The sequence below is a fragment of the Thermobia domestica genome, unplaced genomic scaffold (assembly GCF_964235325.1).
Source record: "Thermobia domestica unplaced genomic scaffold, izTheDome1.hap1.1 HAP1_SCAFFOLD_153, whole genome shotgun sequence".
In the NCBI taxonomy this organism is placed as follows: Eukaryota; Metazoa; Arthropoda; class Insecta; order Zygentoma; family Lepismatidae; genus Thermobia; species Thermobia domestica.
In genome coordinates this window covers 425,675-450,823 of record NW_027655899.1, presented here as the reverse complement: position 1 = coordinate 450,823, position 25,149 = coordinate 425,675, and the positions used below count along the sequence as shown (strand labels likewise).

The window sequence follows — 25,149 nt, the reverse complement described above, 5'->3', positions numbered from 1 at the left end:
TATATTTTATTTTATTGATTATTATTATTTTTAATACCTGTTATGATACCGAAAGATTATCGTCAGTGCCTTCCAATTGTTTTGCAGCGACTTTCATTCTACTGTAGTGACTAGTTTTAAAACATTCGAAGTGCTCTTGATCCCTATTCTACTGGGCAAAAGGGGAGTTTTTCTTTCTTGTCTTCGAAATAGCACCGTGTGTTCCGGTGACTAACGTCTGTGTTGAACCATTTTTCTTATTCGTATTGCTTCCAGTATTTTCAGTCCCCGCATTTATCTTTCTTTCCCGGAACACAGACCCCGATGAACCTATTCACCAACCAACAATTACCACTAAGTCGGAATGAACACTTGAAAAGAGCATATACTGAAACTATTTGACAGATGAGTTAACCAGGGTGGATTGATTTAAATCAATCTGATTTAAATCACTTGATTTTTTAAAATAAAAATAGTTGATTTAAATCAAATTCCGAAATAAATTAATTTAAAGTGAAAATAAGTAAAGTCCAGCCTCTGTTGTGTTATTTCAATTATGGAAGATAATCATAATACAATAAGATGCAAATGTATGTACAGCACAGTATGAAAACGAGTGTTTCATGCAGAGGATGATTTGGGAAAATCCCGTTTTGAACGGGTAACGGAGGAATTCTGCTTTCTTATCCTCGTAACATAAGGTTTTTAAATTGTCAACTATTCCAACAAGAAAATCACCATGGACATTTAAGACGAAAATTCTTTTGTGTGCGCGTCTGTTTGTTTGTTCCCAGATAATAGGAGCGTATTTATAAAGGGATCCGATTCCCTCTCCGAAACTTAATTTAGATTTTATAACTTTAGGCGAAATTTGCGTATTTTATATGTATTTCATGCCGCAAGCTATTTTTTTTTTTTTTTTTTTTCTTCCCTTTAGGTATGCCTCTGCCAAATATGAGTAACTTTTGTGGAAAAAAAAATATCATGATGATAATCGTCGCCGTACTTTTTTCCTTAATGCTTAAGAAACATTGTTTGTGATTAGAGATGCAAATTAGCCAGCTTTTTTTTTTCTTTCTTACATAAAACGCTGGTATTTTATGGGAAAAACGGAAATTTTGCCTTTTTTATTTTCACGATTTTTCTATCTAAATAGCTTTCTTATAGTATACTCTATAGTTAAACAAGATTTCATGACCTAAATGTCATATTTCCCTCTAGAATTCACCATCATGATGAATGGAGCACATGTTTTATAAATTAAACATTAAGTACGTAGTATTTGAGAGCAATTTTAGAGGCTATAAAACTTCATTTTAACTTCAGAGTTATCGACATTTTTTTCTTCTTTAGATCATTTAATTTTTAGTTATTCGTGTTTCCTTTCTTAGAGCTTCATACTCTAGTTTCTAGCATAGGTAAACTTATGTTTTTCAATATATCCGTCAGAGCATACTTCCACATTTCTGTTATACTGTAGCTGTGTAATTATGTAGCAATAATCTTCCGGATGCAACCTTGAATACCATTTTATACAAATCGGTACGTATTTAGAAAAGTGTTTTCGAAGGGTTCTTTCTTATTAATGGTTAGTTATTTTCTAAAAATGCCTGATTTTCATTCGAGGGGAGCTTGAAGTTTATGACATAACTAAAATTTCGTTTGTTTTAGAAATTCCGCAATCTCGGAGAACAGGCTTCAGTCCGAAAGACACCCCCACCCTAACCCCTTTCGGAAATCCGTCATTGCTGGTAATTAGTAATAACAACAATTTAAAACATAAGAAATGAAATCAGTCAGGAATCACAGTACACAGATGGAGTTAAGAACTTTTGTCGGAATGGTAGAATGCGGGACTGAATCCCGGATTTCCCAATAGACGCGGAAAAGCTAACAACTCAATCATGTTTGTTGTGTTTGACTTAAATGTATTTCGTAGTTTTTCTTTTTTTCTTTCTTTCTTTTTCTTAAGGGAAAGTTCCGTAATGACATGTTGAATTCTTGTTAAAAATTCAGAAACCTTCAGGACTGGGTAAACCGTGATGGTAGTTATATATTCCAAAGCCTTGGAAACCAAACGCTCCGATGAACAGTATTACGCATATGATCCATGAACAGAACATTCAGTACTTTCCTGAATCTAAACAAGCTTAAGGAACAGTCAGTGCATTACAGAATTTGGGACTTTACCGATTTTGCAGGTCCGAAGCACCTGATAGGTGGTAACAGATAATTACGTATGTAATAAATGAATAGAAAATACATTTTCAACATTTCTGTTCCATTTCAACAAAGGCGGAAGCAAGAGGTGCATTAACAAATTTGGTGATTTTTGAGCGTCTCTTACAAAGATTGCATTTTTCAGTCTTTTAAAGTAATACGTTGAATTGTAATAAAACAATGATTATTTTTCATTGTTACTCTAGTACGAATGTTGATGAAAGTCTCGGAAGTCAGACATAATAAACTTATAGGCTATAACCGATTGACGAGGGAATGATACTTATTTATTTATTTATTAAACAATCACCAGATGCAGCTCAGAGGCTATTTTATACTGGATATCTAACAACAACATGGAAAGGATTTGGGAAGGTATCGGCTAGGGCCTGTTTTAGTAGGTACCATCCCGGCATTTGCCAGGTAGGACTGAGAGAAACACTGGAAAACCCCAGTCAGGATGGTCGACAGCGGGAATCGAACCCATGACCTCCCGAATGCGAAACTAACGTTGTACCACTTGAGCCACTTGATATACGCAATGAACAAAGAGAAGAACATGTTCTTTTTGAGAAGGCTATGGCGTCGAAACTTAAATTTGTTTTGTGCGTTTGTTCAGTCAATATATTATTATCTTCCCGATGTGTTATTTATTTGAACTCACACACATAGTACAATAAAATCTGTATGTCATGTAACAGTTTTTCCTTGTTTTTGTATTTTTAATTCACAATAAAAATATTGCTTATAATGCATATGAAAGTTAAACTTAACTGCAACTTATTATATACATGGATTTACTTTTGGGATTCATAATAAAAATTACAATTGTTTGAAGTATGTTTTCGAAATTCATGTTTATTTTCGAGGTTTTGTATTATTATCTGCATCCACTACTACTTAAATGAGATTTGTATTGTAGAAAAGCGAAACAAGACCTGCTTTATCAATTTAAAGTAGAATTTGGAAAAAAGCCCAAAATTTCCCAAGCAAAAAAGCGAAGCAGAAAAAACCGAGTCCCCCCTCTCCCATAAAAAAAGACGTTCTTTTTTTTTCGAACCCTTGCATCTCTATTTACGACTGAAATAAGTTAACGACTGGCAACCAATTCAAAATTCACGCCCAATACTTTTACTTAAATGGCATAATTAACATTTAATATTAATTCCTAATGTTTTATTTTCAGTTCGTGACTTGTATTACGCGAAAAGAAAGATTTGATTTAAATAAAAAAAAAATCAAAAATGATTTTTTTAAAAAATCATGATGTTTTTCCACCCTGGAGTTAACCCTCAACTACTGGAACAGCGTGGTAAGTGACCTTGGTTACCTAGAAACAGTGTTGAAAGAACACTGAAGTGATTGGCGGAAAATCCTCCCTTTCCTTTTGTTTACAACATGCAGCTATTTGTCAGAAGTCACCTTTCGTTAACTGCATTCCACGTTATGTAGTTGTGTGCACTGAAGTAATTTTACCACATAAAGCGGGAAAGCTTAAGCACTCACTCAATAGTAAATACGAAAATCAAATTAAAATGGAGGCATATTAAAATACTTTTATTACATGCTACTAAATATTCCTTGACATTAACCAGCTGCATGTAAACTTTGGCGTCTATGATGAAATAAAACGCACAACTCACTTACCACATTGTTTAACTGGCAATAGAACTCAAGCTGCATAATCTGTGTGTTAGTTTGTAAATTTTAAGAGTATCGTTACAGCGTTTATTTATTTATTTTATTTTTATTTTTTTAAATATCCTTTTCTGAATTTTGTTGAAATATCTAGTCGAACATGTTTAAAATACATATTTCTACTCTTGATTATGTGTATATGCTTTCGATATGAATAGAGTTCTAAGCATACGAATAAATAATAGAGAGACTAATTTTGAATTCTATAATTATTTGAATGGATCTTATATTCCCGAAATCCACAAGGAAAAAGGGTAAACAATATTGTTAAGTACAAAACATAATTTCTTCCGCATTGCCTTCACACAATGTAGATTTGAGATTTACGTTCGAAAGCATTATAGAGGACATGAACATTTTACAAGTCAGTGATAAACAATATTTAGTCTGTAATTCAATAAATAAGGCTTTTGGTATTCCATACGTATTTATTTTATTAAACTGATGTTTCAAACGCATTGACTGTGCTTATTTTCAAAGTCGTACTAATTCGGAGTTCTCTTAAAAGCTGATTCCTATCATCACTCATCTCAGAGGAATGCATTACTACATACAATATTATCAGACAAAGAGAAGAGGATATCAGATAAGATCACCTACAAGACGAATTACTTCTGAAACGGATTTTTCTACAAAATGAGTTACAAGAAAGATATCAATAAGGGAATAACAAAATGCCTAAAGTGACACAAGAATAATGACTTGGAATTTCATAAGAATAATTTCTGAAGAAAAACAAATGTGTGTATTCATAATATTCTTTATTCAGAATAGGTCGACTAAAATAAGTCATGTACTGAGAAAATATTAAATAAAAACAATTTCCATAAAGGTAAGACAAATGCTGCGCTGTGAAAAAGGAAAAAAGGTTAGACAACCCAGGAATTTATTCAATCCCATGCGAAGTAAACTAACATATATTGGATAAACCAGATGTACAATTAAGACTAGATGTATAGAAGCACAACGATTAAATCAACCAGACAAGTCGGGATTAGATTAGCGCAACATGCAACAGAAGAAAAGCATAAAATTTTGTTTGAAAATGTGGTGGTGATATGTAGATTCACTTATGGATACAAAAGGTTATTAAAAGAAGCAATAGAAACAAAACTACATGATTAGTGAAATTTGAAGTATAATAATAATAATAATAATAATAATAATAATAATAATAATAATAATAATAATAATAATAAGAAGAAGAAGAAGAAGAAGAAGAAGAAGAAGAAGAAAGAAGAAGATGATCTGTAATTTACAGTATTCAAATATTGCTAAATATTTAAATATAAAACTATAACAATGTAAAAACTTAAATTCTACCACAATAGCTATATACGTCAAATTAAGTAAAATAAACATAAATGATATACCAAAATCCTTGTTTATTAAATTATAAACGTCTCAGTGAAAATTATGTGGAATATGTAACATTTAGTCTGGTAAGGAAAGAAGCACATGTATTAAATAAGGCGACCTATAGTCGTGGCCAACCTAAGTTTTCAGTGATGTAATTTCAATAGCTCCAAATCACTGACATTAAGTAATAACAAGTAATGTTGGAACTGCACCATTATGAAAGAGTGTTCTACTACAGAATCTGTTTTTTCAGATTTACCTGCACATAGTTAAATTATTAGTATTTTTTTTAAAGTAACAAATAGTTAATATACCTAGTATACATAAAGCATGCTCGCAAATACGCAGTGATCTTGAGTTATAGAAACGAACACAGGGCTGCAACATTTTCTGTAACAAGCAATGCAGTTTGTCGATGCGTGCAAACAAGTAATCCCACATTTTAAAGAAGATTACCCTTTATGAAGAACAAATTGTGCAGTTATGATTTGATAAAAAAAAACCTACAATACAATACAATAATTCATCCATATGTACAAAATAGCTTGCTTTTTGCTGTATACGTGCAATATGGCGTGCAAGAGAAATTCAGTGTGTCTGTTCACTTGCGTGTTATTTTCGATTACACAGAGTTGGCAGTCCATTAAATAGCCAAGCAAGGCAAATTGTTTTAAAAGTGTATTCATATTTACGACGTGCCAATCCCTGTAAAGTGTGAGTGATGTTGTTAGCCTTACCGCTGATATGACACATGATTTTTTTTCGTTGACAAAAAATTCTTAGAGAGTAAAGTGTTGGCTATATCGTTAGCGTACGTGCTTTCAGTATGGGGGACCCAACTTCGATTCCCTCTGGGAACCTACGTTAAGCTGTAGGTCCACGCATCATTTACCTACAGTGCTGAAAGGAACTCAGAACCAACCAAACAACTACGCAATTTTAATAAGCACACAGCAGAAGCACAAGGAATATTATAATGTACTTTATTGAGATCCAATTTTCTATTATAATTCGCATCTTTAAAATTTTGCTATTCACCACGAGGTTTCCCATAATGTATTAAAGACAGAAGCTTTCATCGTACAATTTGCTGATCGCAACGCAAGGTAAAAAGCAATGAGAAATTATAACTGTTATGCTTATTATTGCAAATTAAAATCTAATTGTTGCGTTGCGTTGACGAAAATTCTACTGAATACGGCCCAGAGAGACTTTTTTTTTTTTTTTTTTAATCTTAGATTTGTAGTCACTTCCATTCTATATGGGGGGCACGGTGCCTCAATGGTTCAGAGCTTATTTCTAATTGGGGCCAGAAAGTGTATAAATTTTGGTGCAATGGGAAGAATAAGAATCTCACGGATAAAGAAATATCGGATGTTTCTTTTGTACTGTTTGTTAACTGATCCACGAAAGTGACTAACTGCTATGTGATCGTCAATCGGAAGCTCTATCTCGATTCCTACGCATCGCTTCACAAACTGGCTGTCAGCTAGAGGAAATTCTCCTTAACGCGCACATAAATACAATACTTTTCTTCTGATTGTGAGTGGGCCAATGTTTACGTCACACCAAGCTTAGATTGACCACGACTTCAGGTAGCTACAATATTAGCTGCTGTAAATTAGTATTTCTAATGTACCAACTCATCTGCTGTAAAATGGATTTTGTAAGCTTTTAGCATGCTTTCGACCCAAATAGCAAATATATTTTCAACGCATATAATCGCATGGTTTGTTTCAAGACAATTGTGAAATATGTGCAAGCACAAGCATTCAACCTTGAAAAATATAGGAAGCATATCGTGAATTTACAAAGACAAGAATCTACTTACATGCAGTTCTTCCAGAATTTGTTGCTTTTGGAAGATATGTTCATCCCTATTATGCTGCTTTCTAGTTTTTTCAGTTTCTGCACTTGCTGTACTGCCTTTATCAACTGTTGCATTCTCTTCCTTTGTTAAAGTCCCCGGACACGAACTTTCACCAAGAGGTTGGTTACGAACCTTTATTATTAAATGAAAACGTTACTTCTCATTTCTTTTCACTTATAATTACTCAATTGCATTTAAATTATTTATAAGAGAAATTCAAAGGATCAATACAATCTGCTAGTCTTCAATTACGAGAACATTTTATTGTCTAAAATCACCTAATTATCTGGTAGAGTTACAGACGTCCTCACTAGCATACTAATTAAGAAATCTTTGAGAACTTCATTGTTGAAATAAAGATAATTTTAAAAAGCATTTAATAAGTAACATACTGAAATGTACTATTTTATGAAGTTTACATCTACACTTTTCAAGATATATTTATTTACATTAATATTACAACAAAAAATACTTAACTAAGAATGGTAAGTAAATGGAGACATCCCCCCCAAAAAAAATGTTTCATGGTCGTACAACAATATGTCCGTCGATCTTTCATACTGTAGCATGTTTAAAGATCCTGCTGTCTAGTACCAATCGAATGATTATGTCGTTCAAAACTGCAGAGATCAACATGAATCAACAGCATAAGAGGAGATGCAATATGGGTAGGGGCACGAGTTTTTCGCATTAAGAATTTGAAAATTTCGCGTTTTGTTGCATTTTCCAAATAAAGTTTCGTATTTTGTAGCTCTTGTGGAAAAGATATTCCCTGACATTTTTACAATTGTTCCTTTTATTTATACATCACTACAGAAATAAACCATTAATTATCTAAAAACAAAATACACTGAATATTTCACCTGACATTGTAAATTTCACTTATAGAAAATTATATTTTTTTAAAATCAAACTGAAGCAAAATCAGTAACTAAAACTTACTATGAAAAGGAAAGTTTTGCTGTCTTCTGAAAACACATAGGCACAAGCAGGGCCGGATCCAGGATTGTCTGGGGGAGGGGGGGGGGTGCACAAATAACTATCAAAATACCCAATCACACTGAAACTCTTCAAACTGACATGTAACAATATTCTTTACCCTTTTCCTACTTGACAAATACTATATTGTTTGCTTGGTGAATTCTTTTCCTTCAAGCTTTAGAAAATCGACTTAAACTATTGCTTTTGCGAAGCTCTGCTTTCCTTTAAGCCCCAAACGGAAAAATGTGGGCATAAAGTTTCGGAAATGCTGGTATTTTCACTGCTAGCTTCTCATTTTAGATAGTGTGTATTTACAACGAAGGGGGTGGGGGTGCATATGCACCCTTGCACCCCCCTAAATCCGGCCCTGGGCACAAGTTACATTTAAGGATTAAACATAAGCATGTTACATGTTTCCACATTTTCCTCCTCCACTGTTGTACGTTTGTCACTTATCACCAGTCCATACTTGGAAATAAGCCTCACAATTGGCACTGCTTTTTGGAAGCTCCACATATGTAAGTGCATTTACAATGAACTCCAAAGAATCACTTCCGAACTTTTGTCCATTCAAAACAATCACTACTGAAAACGCGTTTTAAATTAATGAAAACTTATTTTCAAAATTTCGTGTTATTTCGCGTATTGTTAGAAATTTCACGGAAAAGTGCCAATTTCGCGTTTTATCGCGCAACGGAAACCAATGAAAATATACATAGAATATCATAAAACGTAAAGAAACTCAAAATTACTTAATTTTGACGCATTTCGTTTTATCGCGCTTTGCGAAAAACTCGTGCCTCTCAATATAGGTGATACAAGGAAACTCATGTTGTGAAACAATCGATATAAACACCTTCAGATAAATCGTAACACAGCGACCAAGTATCTACACCAGCTAGGCTATCGTGTGGAAGTTGCCACCGTTTTTTTCTTCTTAACTATTACTATGACACGGAAACTAGAATAATGGGACACCCATGAGATTTGGTGTACTGTAGATGTTGAAATAAGTCGTTTCCTACTCATTTGTTACGCTGCTCTCACACGTGGTTCTAGGAAAACGTTATCAACAATTCATTAGGTAAAAATACAATTAAGCAAGTGTGGTGCATTTTCTGTTGTGGTGTGAAAGACATTTACTATACAGGACTATCTATCTCCTCAAATAAGTGGAGAATTACTACAGTAACAGTGAAAAACACAGCGCTTAATGGAGAGACATCCTTTTCTATTTTAATGTAAGCGGTTGACAAGATATTCTCTTTTATACAGATGCTAAGTAAAACCAAAATTATGCCATTTTGTGTAGCAGGTAAAACAACAGTTTTGTCAGCATTGCAACTAAATGCGAGGTGTTTAAGTATCACGCAAAGTGAACAGGTCGTTTTTTTGCGAAAAAAGACAAAAAATAGCAGTTACACAGTCAAACATATTCTGTCAATACAATTCAGGTTTGTATGAAGCTGATAAAACATGACCAGTAACTGAGTGAACAGAATCTCAATTAGTGGTTGAAAATTGTAGTGGCCCTTTCCATAAATACTATCAACGTATCTGTACTCATGATATTTGCGCAACGTGACAACGTCAGGAGAAAAACTGCTGGACCTACTGTATTTCTTCAGAACTGTTGCAGTAGTACATACACGAAAAAGGCGAGCAACGTAGCAACTGCCAGGAAACAGTTCAGAATCTGTCCGTTTCAATCTCTGTGAACACTTTTCAGCCAAATGTACAAACCGTACAGGTATTTTATGTCATATGAGAAGTGGAGGGAAATGCAGAAAGTGTCAAGTAACCTCTGCTTGGAAAGAGATTGATTTGTTAACTTTCACACTCTGTAAAACGATCCTTAAGGAACTTAGAAGGAACACAAGTTTTTCAAGAACGATGTAAGATATGATCCCAAATGAATGTTGAATATATAGTGTTTTGAACAGTCATGCAATACAGTTGAATGTTCTTAAGAAGTTTCCTTTAGGGCATTGACGACTTAATAATCGGTACAGAGAAACACCCTACTTTTTTCGTGGACCATATTCTCCAGAGCCATGAGAATAAATGAAATTCGAACAATGAAAAGTGTTACCACGCCGAGTGTCCAGTCCAAATTTCCTGATTAAACTGCCCATGAAGTAACGACTAGGTAATCAACTCCCTCAATATCGTTACACATCCTCACTCTTCAGGCCTCAACAGTTCTGACCACATAAACTGTACAACTTCTGTGTGCTTGAACAACTGATATACATTTATATATCGTTAAACAAATTGAGGTCGTCAATTCGTACCAGATATTTAACTCGTTTTGTACTATACCGAAGATTCTTGAAACGAAACCATGACACTCAAATTACATGTGCCAAATGTTAGTATCTTTATAATTCCAAAACTAATCAGAAATTGATTATTTAAAATGGAAAGTTATGATCAAAATTTTTAAGGTAAAAATTAATTGTAAATGTCACGGAAAAATCAGCTGGATACATGATTCGCTATGACATTATTCGTTCACTCCTTCAAACGCTCAGGAACATGAATTTTGTCGAAATCTTCAACAACATGATACCTAAATTTGGATATATTAAATAACGGAACTTTGTTAAGACTAGAATTTGATTTTTAATTTAATGGAACAGAGTAGTTTCTGGTTAAAATTAGGAATATAATCGAGCAAACTAAAACGTGTTTCAATACTTCTCCAAATATGCTCTTCCTGATCTTAAAACAATATTGAATGCGTGACTAGCACTAGCAATGATTTTTAATCATTCTAGCTGGCAAAGAAACATTACGGAGAAACGTTGCCACGGAAAACAAACTTATTTTCTTCAGCATTGTCTAACTCGAAATCTTCCATATCAATTTATAACAAAATTGATTGACTTCCGCTTAAGGGACACTACCTCGAGCCAATTGCAGAAGCTGGGAATATCGCTCGCTACACAACAAAGCACTCAGGATTCAGTTATTACTGGAGCATATGTTTTGACAAACATCAAATTCTTGAACATTAAAGGTAGTGAATAAGTGACGTCCTATACAATAAGGAGACTTCCCCTTACAGTTTCAAAGTCATTTTGTAGGTACAGAACACATTTTACCAACCACCACTCTCTCAAAAAAGATTAAAAATACCTTCGTTTTCTTGCGTACATTCTAAATCTGAATTAAAATCTACAACTTTCTTTCAACGACCTCGATTTTCGGTATAGACGAACCACTTCCAGTCAGTTAACGAAGTTTATAATACCACCTCTAAACCTGGAACATACAACTTTGATATGATATTGTACTAAGATCCGAAATGCAATACGAGCTGAGAAGAGATCTGTAGGAACTAATGGCTTCATTTTGTACATACAAACTGGTGGGAACTTATTTAAAACCTTCTATGTCTGGATTCAGGAAGGAAACGAGTGCATCAGAGGATAGAAAACAGGAGTAAGTTTTATAGAATAAAAGGTTCGAGTTGCCATTTCTCGTTCCCATTGCTAAATTACACACATCATTATTCTCTCTAATTCATAACATCCACTGTCATTAACTATAGAGGATGCAGTGTAAGCAAAAAATCGGTTGATTTCTTCCTTACTCATACAATACTGAAATCACAAGCCAGTAAGTGTTCATTAATATAGACAATGGGTTGTCCAAGAACAACAGGAGTTGTGGTACAGTCCATGTGCACCGATCTTAAGACAGAACAGTGTTTGACCGTTCGAGGAACGGACTGGAGCTGCACGATAAGCTGTAAGGGATCGGGTATTGATTCCGGTTCAATCGTCCTTTTCTATCCTAAAAAATTTTCACTGCATTTGCAAATATTGAAAACGATGCGTAAAAATCGGTTGACTTTTCTCTTTTCGTATGAAACAAATTACGCCATTAATAATTAGGATACGATAGAACAGAACTAAAAAATATTACAATAAAGCTAACCTGTTGAACTTCCGCTGTTGTTAGATTTTCACTTGCAACAGGCAACGTGTTCTTTCTTCCTGTAGTTTTCCTTAGCAAAGATTTCTGATTGCTAAGCTTCGTTTGGGTAACATGATCCGCAAGTCGTCCTGCAATGATGAAAGATAAGTTTTGTTAAGGATATCCATGAAACGATTTCACTTCTTAGAAAGTTTTAGAATATTAAACTCAATATTGCTTCCATATGCCAAAGAACAACATGAAACTAAAAAATTTATTTTGAATTTTTGAAACTTTATGAACTGTTTATTGTTTTCTAACCATAAGAAATGGTTAAACACACGAACATTCTTTAAAGGAAATGGACAACTGTGAAGTTAATTTTTCAGAAACGCTAATCTTATTGATGTTAATGATGATCGAAGATTACTCAATTATGGTTATCTACTTTTTTCTTCCTTTTTTTCTTCGTATCTTGAATCTTGAATAACTGAATGCTGAGGTAGCTTGTAATATTTCATATCTCGGCCTAGAATACTTATTTTACTTTTTTAATTTTTATTTATTTTTTATTACAGAATTTGCCAAAAGTCCTTCCCACATTTCAATTCATAGTAACTACATCAAAAAAAGATATTTCTGTGAAGTAATATCTTGAAGTATTTCAAATTTAACCTCGCATAAGTTCACATCCATCTATCTGATCACTACACCTCCAACTCTGCATCATTCACCTCGCAGTCTCGTTCTGAAACACAGAATGACTTTTTGCCATCGCACATCAAATTTCTGTAACGACTTCAAATGTCTCTCCTTTAGGGTCGGTCACATATATTCGTTTCTCCACATACACTCCCGTCCTGAATATCCTCACAGTCAAAAGTCATTCAGAGTTAGGTTTGGCGGTCTTACGGATCATGATGTAGGTCCTTGGCGGCCAATCCACCTGTCTTTAAATCATTGACCCAGGAGTTCTAGACTGCATGAACGAAATTCAGAGAATCCTCGCCTTACTGGAAGTGTATGCTATCCTTAATACCAGCGCAATCAACTTAGAGGAATTCTGCTGCATTTTGAGATTGGTAGCGCCCGTCTGCCTATTGAGTTAGGAAGCCTCCACTGTGCCTTCTTCTGAACTGACGCCATCTTAGAACTTTGTGACCGCTCGCAGTCGCGTGATCCCTCAGTATGGTGTTCCCACGTAAAAGTGAACATCGCTATGCACTATAAATTCACTGAAGTATCTCTGATTGTTAAAATGTTATAGTGAACTGATATGTAGGAAGGGCTTTTGAAAAATGTATATTTACCTAGGTACATATTTTTTAACCTTTCTACAACGAACGATCACATAGAGAAGATACAATAACATTAGCTGATCAACGAGTATCGAATGTGACTGCTGCACATTTAAAAACGTAAATGTGCTCAAATTAGGAATCTTAGTTTATATATTTCATGATTAGAATCAAATGTGTTATAGAACAGCATTTACAAAATCTCCACTCACACACGCTTTCTCGTTAACATTAGTTACATGTGTGACATGTTTTTTATTCACAAAACTGTGAAAACATTTACATTATGATTAGATAAACAATGTATTATGTATTAATTCTGAAGAAAATAATTTTCTATTAATACGATTTCTTAAGAACTTAGCAATATGATAACTTATAATTTGCTGTAACTATGCGACAATCTCAAATGAATTCCATTTAAGGTATACTTTAATTTGTGGCATACTTTAAATGTGGCATATATTAATCAATTAAAAAAAATAGAACAATTCTTTAAGACACAAGTTTCCAGGGTAGAAATATGCGTTATTTCTAATAAATAATAAATTAGGAAATTGAAATTCTACTAGATATTCAAGTTACTTAAATAATAATAATAAATCGAAGCAATTATTCAGTCTTAAGACTACGAATGAGATTTTAAATTTAAAATCTGAGAACTTGGTACTTTACTAAAATCACAATAGTGAGTGAGTAAATTAAAGACACCTGAGAAGACGATAGTCAACCATAACAAAATTAACTCAATTTAATATTGTGATTATTAAGGGGGCAGACTACTAAATATTTTTCAAAAGCTCTCAATTTTTCTTTTGCCACTTTTTCGTAAGTGAAAAGAGATAATGAAATGTAACTTACCACAATAATAGATAATGTTATTCTACATCCGAAAATACGAATCAAAAGAATTTTCAGTGTTGCCATCCACAGAAATTACAGTGTGGCCAAAATATGAATTACTCAAAAATCTAGGTCAAGGCACCGACTAGAAAAATTAATTCGACGATAACTGATAACTTATCATGTTGTCTCGGTTCCTTGTTAACTACCTTTTAAAATAATATTTATATGTATTTTGTAATAACTTATTTATTTTGTAATAACTTATGTAAGTTAGTACAAAATAAATACAAATATTATTTAAAAAGTAGTTAACAAGGAACCAAGACAACGTAAGTCATCAATTACCGTTATGTTCATTTTTCTAGTCGCTGCCTTAACCTAGGTTTTGAGTAACTCAAATTTTGGCCACACTGGAATTTCTATGGATGGCGACATTGATTATTCTTCCGATTCCTGTTTTCGGATGTAGAATAACATTAACTATTATTGTGGTAAGTTACATTTAATTATCTCTTTTTACTTTCAAAAAACGGGCAGAAAAAAAATTGTTAGCTTTTGAAAAATATTTAGTAGTCTGTCCCCTTAAAAGTAGTAGAAGCAGTTATATTTTTGGTCTAAGTTTGGGTGGCTTAGGCAAGTTTTCTCTGTGAGAAGCCATTTAGTGAATAAGTTTCCTTTCTTTCTTTTTATGTACGAGTAATATTTTACCACTACTTATACCAGTATTTATGTACGGAATACACAGAAAATACATTACTGGACATGACAATATAAAACTAAGGAAAGAATCCGAATGACACTGCATTTCCAAAATGTGTAGAAAATGGACAGACAGTACAAATGATCAGCACTGCAGCTCTATACATCCCATGCCCTGATCGCATCCTCTATCAGTTCAAAACAGTAACCAGAAATACGCTAGAGGGAGATAGTTTATAAGTAGCCGAGTTCATCTGACATGAGTGTGTGTGGACGAAAAAATAACGATCTCGTCAAATGTGGAAGCAACTCTGTCTTTGATTGCAGAAAAACTGTGGTAACTTACTGCGAATTATCTTTCCCTGACAGGTCCACTTGTTGGGACAAAATGAAGCCATAGTGAAGAGTATGAAATCTATGGCTCAAAAAGAGAACACAGAAAACCGTGCAGGATTTAAATTATTGTCATATCACGGACCGACAGTCTCAACTTATCCGCATGGATATGGCAGATAGGATAGTCATATTTCGAACACTGGCAGAAGAATTTAGGGTGGTTATCAGCGACCAGTATCTCCACGAAAGACGTAGCGTGTGGAGAACCTTTGAAAAGCGACCAAGTCTGTAGCTCCTTTTGACTGCATATTATAGGCGTGTGAGGTTGAAATGGTGCCACGAGCGACACATGAAGAGCAGAACACCATGAGATACTTTTTTTCCTGCTTCTGTCTGCATCATGATGGCCGCATTCATGTCTGGCGAAATTACGGCAACAGGCTATGGTGACGCCTCCATTTTGCATCACCACACTGGTCCGCAATTGAGAATTATGGTATTGGGTTCCATTGGATTCCGGCTCGCTCGGGTATAATATGCAATTTTTGACCAGCCACAAGTACATCGATGAGTATTGAAGCTGGCTGTGCTCTTGTTATATCTTGCATGAAGCCACTTCTTAACAAAATAACGCACCGTCAATTGGGGGGATGGACATGATGTTTTACTACTTCCTTAGCCGGTGTGATCGTCTGATCTTTCGTCATTTGATGTCTGCTCCAATACTGCCCGTTGTCTCGTATACTAGAGACTCCTTCCAGGTATACTGTTTCCATAGCTTTGGTAGCGTGCTTTAGACATATAGCTTGCCATACGCCAGAAGACGACAACCTTATCTCCGCCACATCCTGTTGAAACCGTACTGGATGGTAGTCGAAGTGCTACTGACCTCTGAGCTTTCAGCTAGGCTCTCGCAGCACTGTTACACACCAAGGAAGTGGTAGGTGCAATCAGTTCACAGCTTTATCTTAAGATATCTGTCAGCCATATTTGGGGCTGCTAACTCTTCCTCTTGTTGGCGCTGGATTTTTAATCTTCAGAAGTGAAGTATTTTGATTCAGTAAGGAAATATTAAAATTGTAATCTAAGTGAATTCATTATTCTTTTTTCCAACTCCTTTATGTGATCTTTTATAATTCCTTTATTATCAGTAGCAATAATGGTTAACCACCAAATTCATCACAATGGATCACATTTGGAAATGATCCTGACTTTACATTCAAACTTATATGACAAATCTACTTGCATAGTGCGGTAAGGAAAACTCAACCTTCCAATTTACTTTCAAGTTGTGTAGTTTTCAGTAACAACAGGAACAGCAGTATTAAAAGTATTAGTAATTGTAGAATTAGAGGTATTATTATTAATAATAAAATCTACATACAAAATTTGTATCACATTTTATGTAACTAGGACTAATTTATATAACAATAATACTGAAAATAATATACAACAGAATAAACTCCCATTATTACGGAGTTAAGTGAAGAAGGATATCTAATGGAAGGGCTAGGTTCGTAGGGATAAGTAAGGCACAAGGATCAATAAATGAAGAGATAGGTTCGCATAATATAAGAAAAAGTATGTTCCCGCGATCCTCTTATCTATTATGCCCGGCAATGTGCAACACCAAGAACGTCTTCGCGACAACAAAAAAAGCTATAGTAGTGATGCGAATGAAGGGCGGTAGTATTCAACGATGATAACGTGTGTGGGTCCGTCGGCGTGCATGAACGCGATCGCGCTTTTTTTTTTTTTTTTTTTTTTCAAACTCACATTTGGTATCCTTGTATAAGGAATAGTAAATTACACTTATCGCTTGCCTGTATCTATATTCAGAAGTACCACTGTCACACATTAGTAACGTAGTTAAACATATCCTTAATTTGAAACTTCGCGGGATATCTTCCAGCAGAATAAAGTGTGTCCTCATACAGCCAGGGCAAGTCAAACGTGATCTACTTGGTACATCCTTTTTATCCTGGTATGTAAAATCTTCGCACCTATGCCATATCGATTTCTGCCAAGGTGTTAAGTATAGGAAGTGGGAAGGTTGGCATGGTATTGAGTACGGAAATTCGGAATAGAGGATTTCATAGTGTCGCTTTTTTTTTTTTTTTTTTTTTTTTCAGTGAGTAGGCAGCTGTTTATTGACTATATGCGTAGTTTAAGTGCTAGTTAGCAGTGAATCTAAATTAAGAAAATATCGTCTAAGGGTCTATGGGTCGAAGCCTGATAGAAGTTGAAGTAGTGATGAGCTGATTATCTGTCAATCCTGGCGTTCCCATGAAGTTGAGGTATACAGAAGACATGCAGGTGCCTTTAATTTACTAGAGCCAATATATTTGAAACTGCTTGGAGTACTTTCTATGACACTTACCAGCTTGACTCGCTGTAGACTTAACTGAACCTGATGTGCCCGTGTTAACTTGTATATCTTCCTGAGGAACGACACGTACAGCCTCTGGTACTTCATGCAAAGCAGTAGTACCTGCACCATTCACTGCAGGTGCCACAGATCCTTGAGAAGGCATCTGAGGTAGTGACGTTCCGTGGGGAGTCATCATAATGGAGTGTGGATAATCAAGGAGCAACTGTACAACACTTGTATGACCACCCTTGGATGCTTCTATTAACATGGTTGAATTATCCTGTAAAAACAGAGAAAGTATTAAGTCTGTCTTCCAAGATTTCAAACAGTTCTACAAAACGGAAAACAACTGCTCAACAACACATTAATAAATAAAATATTTAATCACAAATATCATTATTAACTGTTAGAAAAACAAACTATTAAATACGAAGCGCATCTAGGAAGTAAGTTTCAAAAGCGCCCCAAGATGTCACAAATGGTCAGAGCAGGATGAGTTTGTGCAAAAGTGGAGAAACCTGGTGTGGAGCCAATGTTAAAAGTACTGTGGTACGGTAAACATGGCTTCGTGCATGCAGTTTCCCGCCGAGTGGAAATTACGCGCGATAGTCAGGTTTCTCCGCGCTACATAGCTGTCGGTCTCAGATCCACTAGTAGCTGTCTGAAGTGTATGGACTGGTAGTCACGATTAAAGGTATGGTCAGAATATGTGGAGACAATTTACAGCAGGCCGCACTACACCATCAATATGCACGACGAACACCGTAGTGGCCCATCATTCATGGTTTCGCCTAAATTTGTGGAAACTACGGCAAGCAATTCTACAGAACTGGCGGTTCACGACAGCCAAACTCTCATATCAATTTCCACAGATCTTCCGTTCCCTGCTGCATGGGATCGTTATTCAGGGGCTTTAATTTCGTAAGTTATCTGAACGATGAGCTTCAAAACAACTAACAGCGAAACACAAAAAAACACCTAGAGTTCGTTTGACCTTTATGCAAAGTTACTGCTAGAAAGTAACCATTTCCTTGATAGCGCTGTCACCGAGGATGAAACATGGGTGTCAGTCGTGACGCTATAAACCAAACAACAATAAATGCAATAACGTCATACCGGTTTGTCTGTCAAGACCAAATTCAAACGAACATTGTCTATCCGGAAAGTATTGTACACAGTCTTCTGGGACCGACAGGATGTCCCCATCTACTGCTTACTCCAGGGGTACACTATCACTGCCGAGAGGTATTTGACACTTTGCAGCATATACGGAGGGAGATCCAGAATAAGAGAGCGTAGGAATAAGTTAGTGCATGGTAACACGGTTTCCATACACCAAGGCTCATGCAGAATACCCCACAGCAATATGGCTGGGATACCCCTACAGCCCTGACCTCGCGCCTAGCCTACTCAATCCCCCCCCCCCTTCAGCCCCGACCGTGTCCAACAACTTCCACCTTTCCTCCACTTGAAGCGATCTCCGGCCAGACGATGTTTCTCTTTGATACAGCATACAAAAGCTGGTGCCGCGTTATAACAAATCCCTTTACAAAGATGGTAATATATTGAAAAGTAGGTTCTGTATCACTAACTCCACGGTAATACAACCATTTTTTCTCATGTTCATGTTTCATTTTATCGTCTATTGGAATGCATTTTCTGGATACCTATTTACAGAAGGTGTGTTTAAAGATGCATTTACATTCATAATAATGGTACAACGAAGTTAGACAGTAATAGAAGGCTGATGCATTTAGGCATATTCTGAACGGAATCTGAATAATACGACCGACGTGACTCCTAGAAAATATCTTGAAATTCTCCACTTTTTCCTACAGCACCAGTAGGATAAAAAATAAATTAATTTAATGAAGTAAAATAAAGTAAAATGAAATAATTTACGGTTATGCTGGATATTATAACTTGAACTAGAAAAAGAATCACTGAACAAAGCAACATTTATTTTAAAATAATAACTGACAGTTTCGCCAACTAAATGAACATACTGGCTTCATCAGACACTGTAAAAACATTATGTTCAGTTAATTGATGAAACTGTCACACAATTATTATTTTAAAACAAACGCTGTTTTGTTCAGTAACTTGTTTTACTAGTTCAAGTTATTTAAGACAGCAAGCTAATATGAACCAGTTAGTACCAGATACCATACTATTCTTGTCAACTGGTTTCTGGTCTTTTCCTTACCTAATGTCCTAAACCTTCTCCATGAAAAAGTTCATGAATTCATTATTCTATCGTTACAGAAAGCAGTATCATACTTTGGTCTTTTTTTTTTTTTTTTTTTTTTTTTTAATTCGAATTTGATATCATATTTTCTTTACTGACATTCAATAATGTAGTTCTTTCAGAATATGCTTATCACTTTCATTATCCTACGTATCAAATACGACTACAATGTTTCTTGAGTATCCTTTTTTCAATATTAAATAGTCTAATCTACATTAAGCAAGAAGTACCTAAATTAAAGTTATAACTGTTATCTTTCACCTTACCACATGCACTAAACGTTTTCATAATTCTCACACATTTGAAAATTCGTCCCTACTGTGGAAGCTACTCTTTCATTGACGTCTATGGATGGACAAGTGTTAGCAATAATATTGTGACTAATTAATGCTAAAACAAGATGCGAATACAAGTATTATTAATTATATTCCTAATAAAAGAACTGAATTTATGTTCACTCCCTACATATGCGAAATCACTGCAAGGATGTTAGGAAGCGTTGCGTTTGTACCTTGTTATATAACTACTGCATAAATTAATGTAATTATATTCGAGCGTTGAATATATCCGTCTCTAATTAGTCTATTTGAAAGATAACCACTTGCAGAACAACATAATTGGAAAGTCAAATACCTAAACTTTTGCAAATCAATAAATTTCTGACTTCGTACTGAATTACTTTTATTTACCATTTTTTTATTCCATTTTATAAGTTGGCCCACTCAAATCCAAGTAAAAAGATATTACTACAGAAGGAATATTGCAAAGCAAATCATTCATTGTTTTACTTTTAAAAAAATAACATTCCAACTGAAAAAAAAAAATCACAGTAATCGAATGTCGTCAACTGATTTTCCAAAAGCATTGAAGTTTCACTGCACTTGTGAAACAAAGAAAAGTAAACGAATATAATGAATTATCGATTTTTTTTTGTTCTTCACTATGTAACACAACTTCAAAACTAGTTTGTTGTTAAATAACTGTTTTATGTCACAGGTTTTAACCACGCGTAAATCAATTTAAACAAATATGTTCTATGAAACAAGGAAAACATACACAAGTTAACGTTAATTACTTTATTATACTTTTATTCATATGTAAGTATGTTATTACACAAAATGAGACCCTTAACATATTAAATCAAGGTACTTTCAACCCTAGCCATTTCTGTTATAATACACAAATAAATCTGAAATTTAACTGAAAACTGTCATACTACTTTTCCAGTTAAAAACAAAACAAAACAAAACAAAACAAACAAACAAACAAAAAACTTTACCTTTAATTTGTGGAATGGATCAGCTGCATGAGTTAACAAAAGTTCAACAACCTTCATGTGGCCACCTGCACAAGCAAGCGACAGTGGAGTATGATCATTATTCGTAGTTTGCTTATTAACATCTGCCCGTTTCGAAATAAGGAACTGTACTGTGCACATATGACCTGCCCTGCAGGCCTTCATTAATGGCGTACGGCCACCCTCCGACTCATGTTCCTAAAAGAAAAAGGTAAGTTACGTTATTGTTATCCCAATTAAACAAATATATCACACAAAGTTATATTTAAATATTGCCTTACACAGTTACTGCCAGATTTTCTATTTACGAGCAAGCCGATTTATAGTACTATTATTATTAAGTTTTAAATGTAACTCCCAAGAAAATATGAATACAATAAAGGAATTTCAATAGACACCTACAACAGTTCAACCATCTATCTTAATCTTATACACATACAAACAGTCAATTTCTAACATATTAAGTGCAACCTCTACTGAAAATACAGTTATTCTACTTGTACGTTAGATTGTTAGCTACATTCCTCCTTAAGAGCTTTCAACCTTCTTCAACAATATATGTATGTCCCTACACTTCTGCGAGTCTGTCACAGCTTTTAAATGCCAATTTTTCCCCCTTACCTATCCATACTTTCAATTAGAGCCTCTGTTGGGACATTTACCTACCACCCCTGTATTACTACTGAATACACTTAATCTTGTATTACTCTCTACTTCGCCAAGATACAACAATTAAAGAACGTCAGAAAGCAAGAAAAGAAAAAAATGTCAACCAACATAACCCGAACCAGTTCACAATATGTCCTCTCACCATTTATCTCCACTGAAGAGGAACCTACGCTACGGTGTCATCATCTTGCCCCTTTTACGACAACGCAAATTTACATATATCGATTTCTTTTCTTGTTAGTAATACCATTGGTCCTCATTTTTTAAAATTTAATTTCTCCTCTTTTCCTGACCTTCTGCCTCTCTACAGGAGAGGCGAGGCAATCTTTCTGACATGATCCTTTAACATTTTAAACTATGCCCTTCTATTTTCATTTTCAAATTTATTTATATATTTGTTTTTTTTTTTTTTACAAATATATAAAATACATAAAAAAACTACTCTACTACAAATAAAACACACACACAGACGTATTTTTTAAGTTTACATTTGTTTTATATATATAGTTCCTTTTTTACTTTTAAGTAAATTTTTCAACATTTTCCTTCATCTTCATGTGTCCACTCCCACACAACACATATTTAACATAAACATGTAGGGAGTATGGTTCAGTTTTGGATATCTCCTTCAGAACTTTTCTGTTTGTTACTCTCGAATATTCTTCTTTTAAACTCACTACATTTTAGTTCTGTCCTTGTTTTTGTTCAACTTTTTTCTTCTTTCTTCTTTCCTTTTATCCCATAAATTTTGTACAATATATTCTGCTAACTTTAGGAAATCAGGGAATTTAATTTTGTCCATAATTATGTCCTGCATGCTATAGTTTTTTTAAGTCTTTCTCTTATTTCTTGTATGCGTTGTTTGCTGTTATTGCAATTCAATATAACATGTTCTGTAGTCTGTATTTCGCCGCGCTCACACTTTCATCTTCTATTATTATTTTGAGGTGCTGTTTGAATGGTTCACGTCCAGAAAAGTATTCCATTCTTACTTTACTTAGTTCTCCCATATTTTCTTATTTCTATTGTCGGTATGTTTTCTTTAGCCTTTTTTTTTTCTGTATTTTTGTCCACTCTTCCTGCCATTTGGTTTTGCTGATGTCTTCTAGTTCATCTGTGTTTGGTATTTGTATAATTTTTATATTCTTATTTGTATTTTGCCAGAATTTTATATTGATTCTTAATGTTCGAAAGTTAATTGGTTTTTCCAATGCAAGGGAATTGAAATGTTTCATTAGTTTATGAGTTCCTAATAGTACCCCTCTTTGAACTTGGTTCACTTTTCTTTTTAAATTTACATTTGCAAATATTGAGTGTTCCCATATTTCTTAACAATATTTCACAGTTAAAGTAATTACTGTTTTATTATGTAGTTCCAAAGATTTATCTGGTATTTTACAGTCTCATTTTCCTAGAGTCAATAATTTGTGTACTATCTTTTTGCTTTTGTCACTTGCTTCTTCTATGTGTTTGTTAAAGTCTGTCATCCAACCAATTTTCAAGGTGTATGAATTCTTGGACTCTTTTTATACTTACTTGACTATTTTTTAATTTCGGGCCTCTTAATATCTTTTGACCAAATATTGTAAATTTTCCTAATAAAACTAGTTTATTTTCTTTGAATCAATCTTCAAGTTGTCTTAAAACTTCTGTTTGGTTTGCCCTTTCTGATTTCCCTTTCTTTCTATTTCTCTTCTACACGATGCTATTGCTAAGATAGCTATACCATCTGCGTATATAACAGTCCCTTGTGTTTCCTGTAAATTTCTATTATTTCCAAACAGAGTTGTATTACTATTTCCCACATCAATTTAGGGCCGGTCCATTACTGATATTTGTGGGCATTCTTTATTACTCATTGTTGTTATCGCTTTTCCTGGGGCCTGTAATTTGATTCTTCTATCTGTGTAATATTATCTTATTGTTTCATACATCGTTTTACCAACTTTTAATTCTTTCAGACTGCTAAAGATAGATGACCACGATAGATTGTCAAAGGCAGTACTGATGTCTGCATATATTACTAATTGATATTAAGTTTCTTGACTATTAGGTCGATTAGTCTTTTCACTAAGTTTCTCTGCCTTTCCCTTATCTAAACTTGTACTGTAACTTATGTAAACTCGTACTCGTACTGCATTAAAAAAAACTTTCTATTTATTCTTCCAAAGACTTTCCCAATTTAATAAGCGGATGGCTCTGTAGAATTATGATCTTCGTTGCCTTTTTCCTCACTCTTCTTTAGGATTACTAAGTTAGCTTCTTTCCACTTTATAGGAACTATGCTTTGCTTTAACCGTGTATTATATATCATTGTTAAGTACGAGGTCCATCTATCTAGATACTTGTTTTACATTTCTCCGTTAATTCCGTCTGGACCTGATGCTTTTTTATTCTTTATTTTTTTGAGTACAGTTATCATTGATCCATCCATCCTGACGATATAGTTTCAACCCGTATAAATATTCATCCCAGCCTCCGGAAATCCCTCCCACCCTTTTATAGGCACTCCCCCCTTCCATTCAATCTTTTGCTTAATCATGTTTACCTATTATATACAGATATTGAAATACTGGATAATTTAATAGAAACACCTGAAAGAGGTGCAACTTTACAGATTAATATGGCATTGGATCACCTTTCGCCATCGGAACAGTTCTGATGCAACGTGGAATGGAGTCACAGAGGTCTAAATGGTATCAAGTATTAGACCATTCCGCGTCCAGTGCATCACTCTGTCAGTTCTATGAGAGAATGGAGAAAGAAATCTGCACCGGATTCGTCAACATCATTAACATTCATGTGGTCATCTTTAAAAGCTCTAAGCCATTTCCGCACCATTTCATCGCTCATAATGTTTTCTCCATATATTTTACCATTCATGTAGTGATGAATTTCAGCCACTTTTACACCTTATAAAACAAAAAATTACAGCGTATATTTCAAAGCTGGGAGAGGCATTTTAACTACTCACAAACAAACGTAAACACGGTCGAATGTTTCTGTAATGGCGTCTGTGGCATGCCAGCAGATGTAGGTTCACAGCATGCATGGGCAGGATGCCGACCGCAGCGCTGCAGGCCGAATTTCAAAACTGTACTTAAAATACACGCCTCGCATTTCCAAGGTAAAACTGAGGTTTGGATGGCGGATATTGAGAAAGTCTAGAAAGGTTTGTAATGACTGCTGTCCGTGGAGCTACACAACGAAGGTGTCCGCAGAAGTAAGGTAATTTTGATGGTGCTGACTCTAAAATTTTATTATTAAAATCCTCCATAAACAAATTAGCCACGCAGGTGAAAGAGGTGATCCCATGGTAACTTCATCGGATTCTTCACAGCATTGTCCATTAGA

General features: G+C 34.6%; 1 protein-coding gene across 3 annotated transcripts in view; it reads right to left on the bottom strand.

The window, feature by feature from the left end:
- The window catches only part of LOC145676470 (ankyrin repeat domain-containing protein 17-like), a 151,530-nt gene that overhangs the window by 38,231 nt on the left and 88,150 nt on the right, over nt 1-25,149 (bottom strand). For all 3 annotated transcript variants that reach the window (XM_081747272.1, XM_081747273.1, XM_081747274.1), the window contains exons 11-14: nt 21,109-21,324; nt 17,591-17,861; nt 12,053-12,180; nt 7,088-7,258 (exon numbers count right to left, since the gene is read on the bottom strand). In XM_081747272.1, coding sequence (XP_081603398.1) covers nt 7,088-7,258; nt 12,053-12,180; nt 17,591-17,861; nt 21,109-21,324 — 786 coding nt within the window. The remainder of the gene's footprint in view (nt 1-7,087; nt 7,259-12,052; nt 12,181-17,590; nt 17,862-21,108; nt 21,325-25,149) is intronic.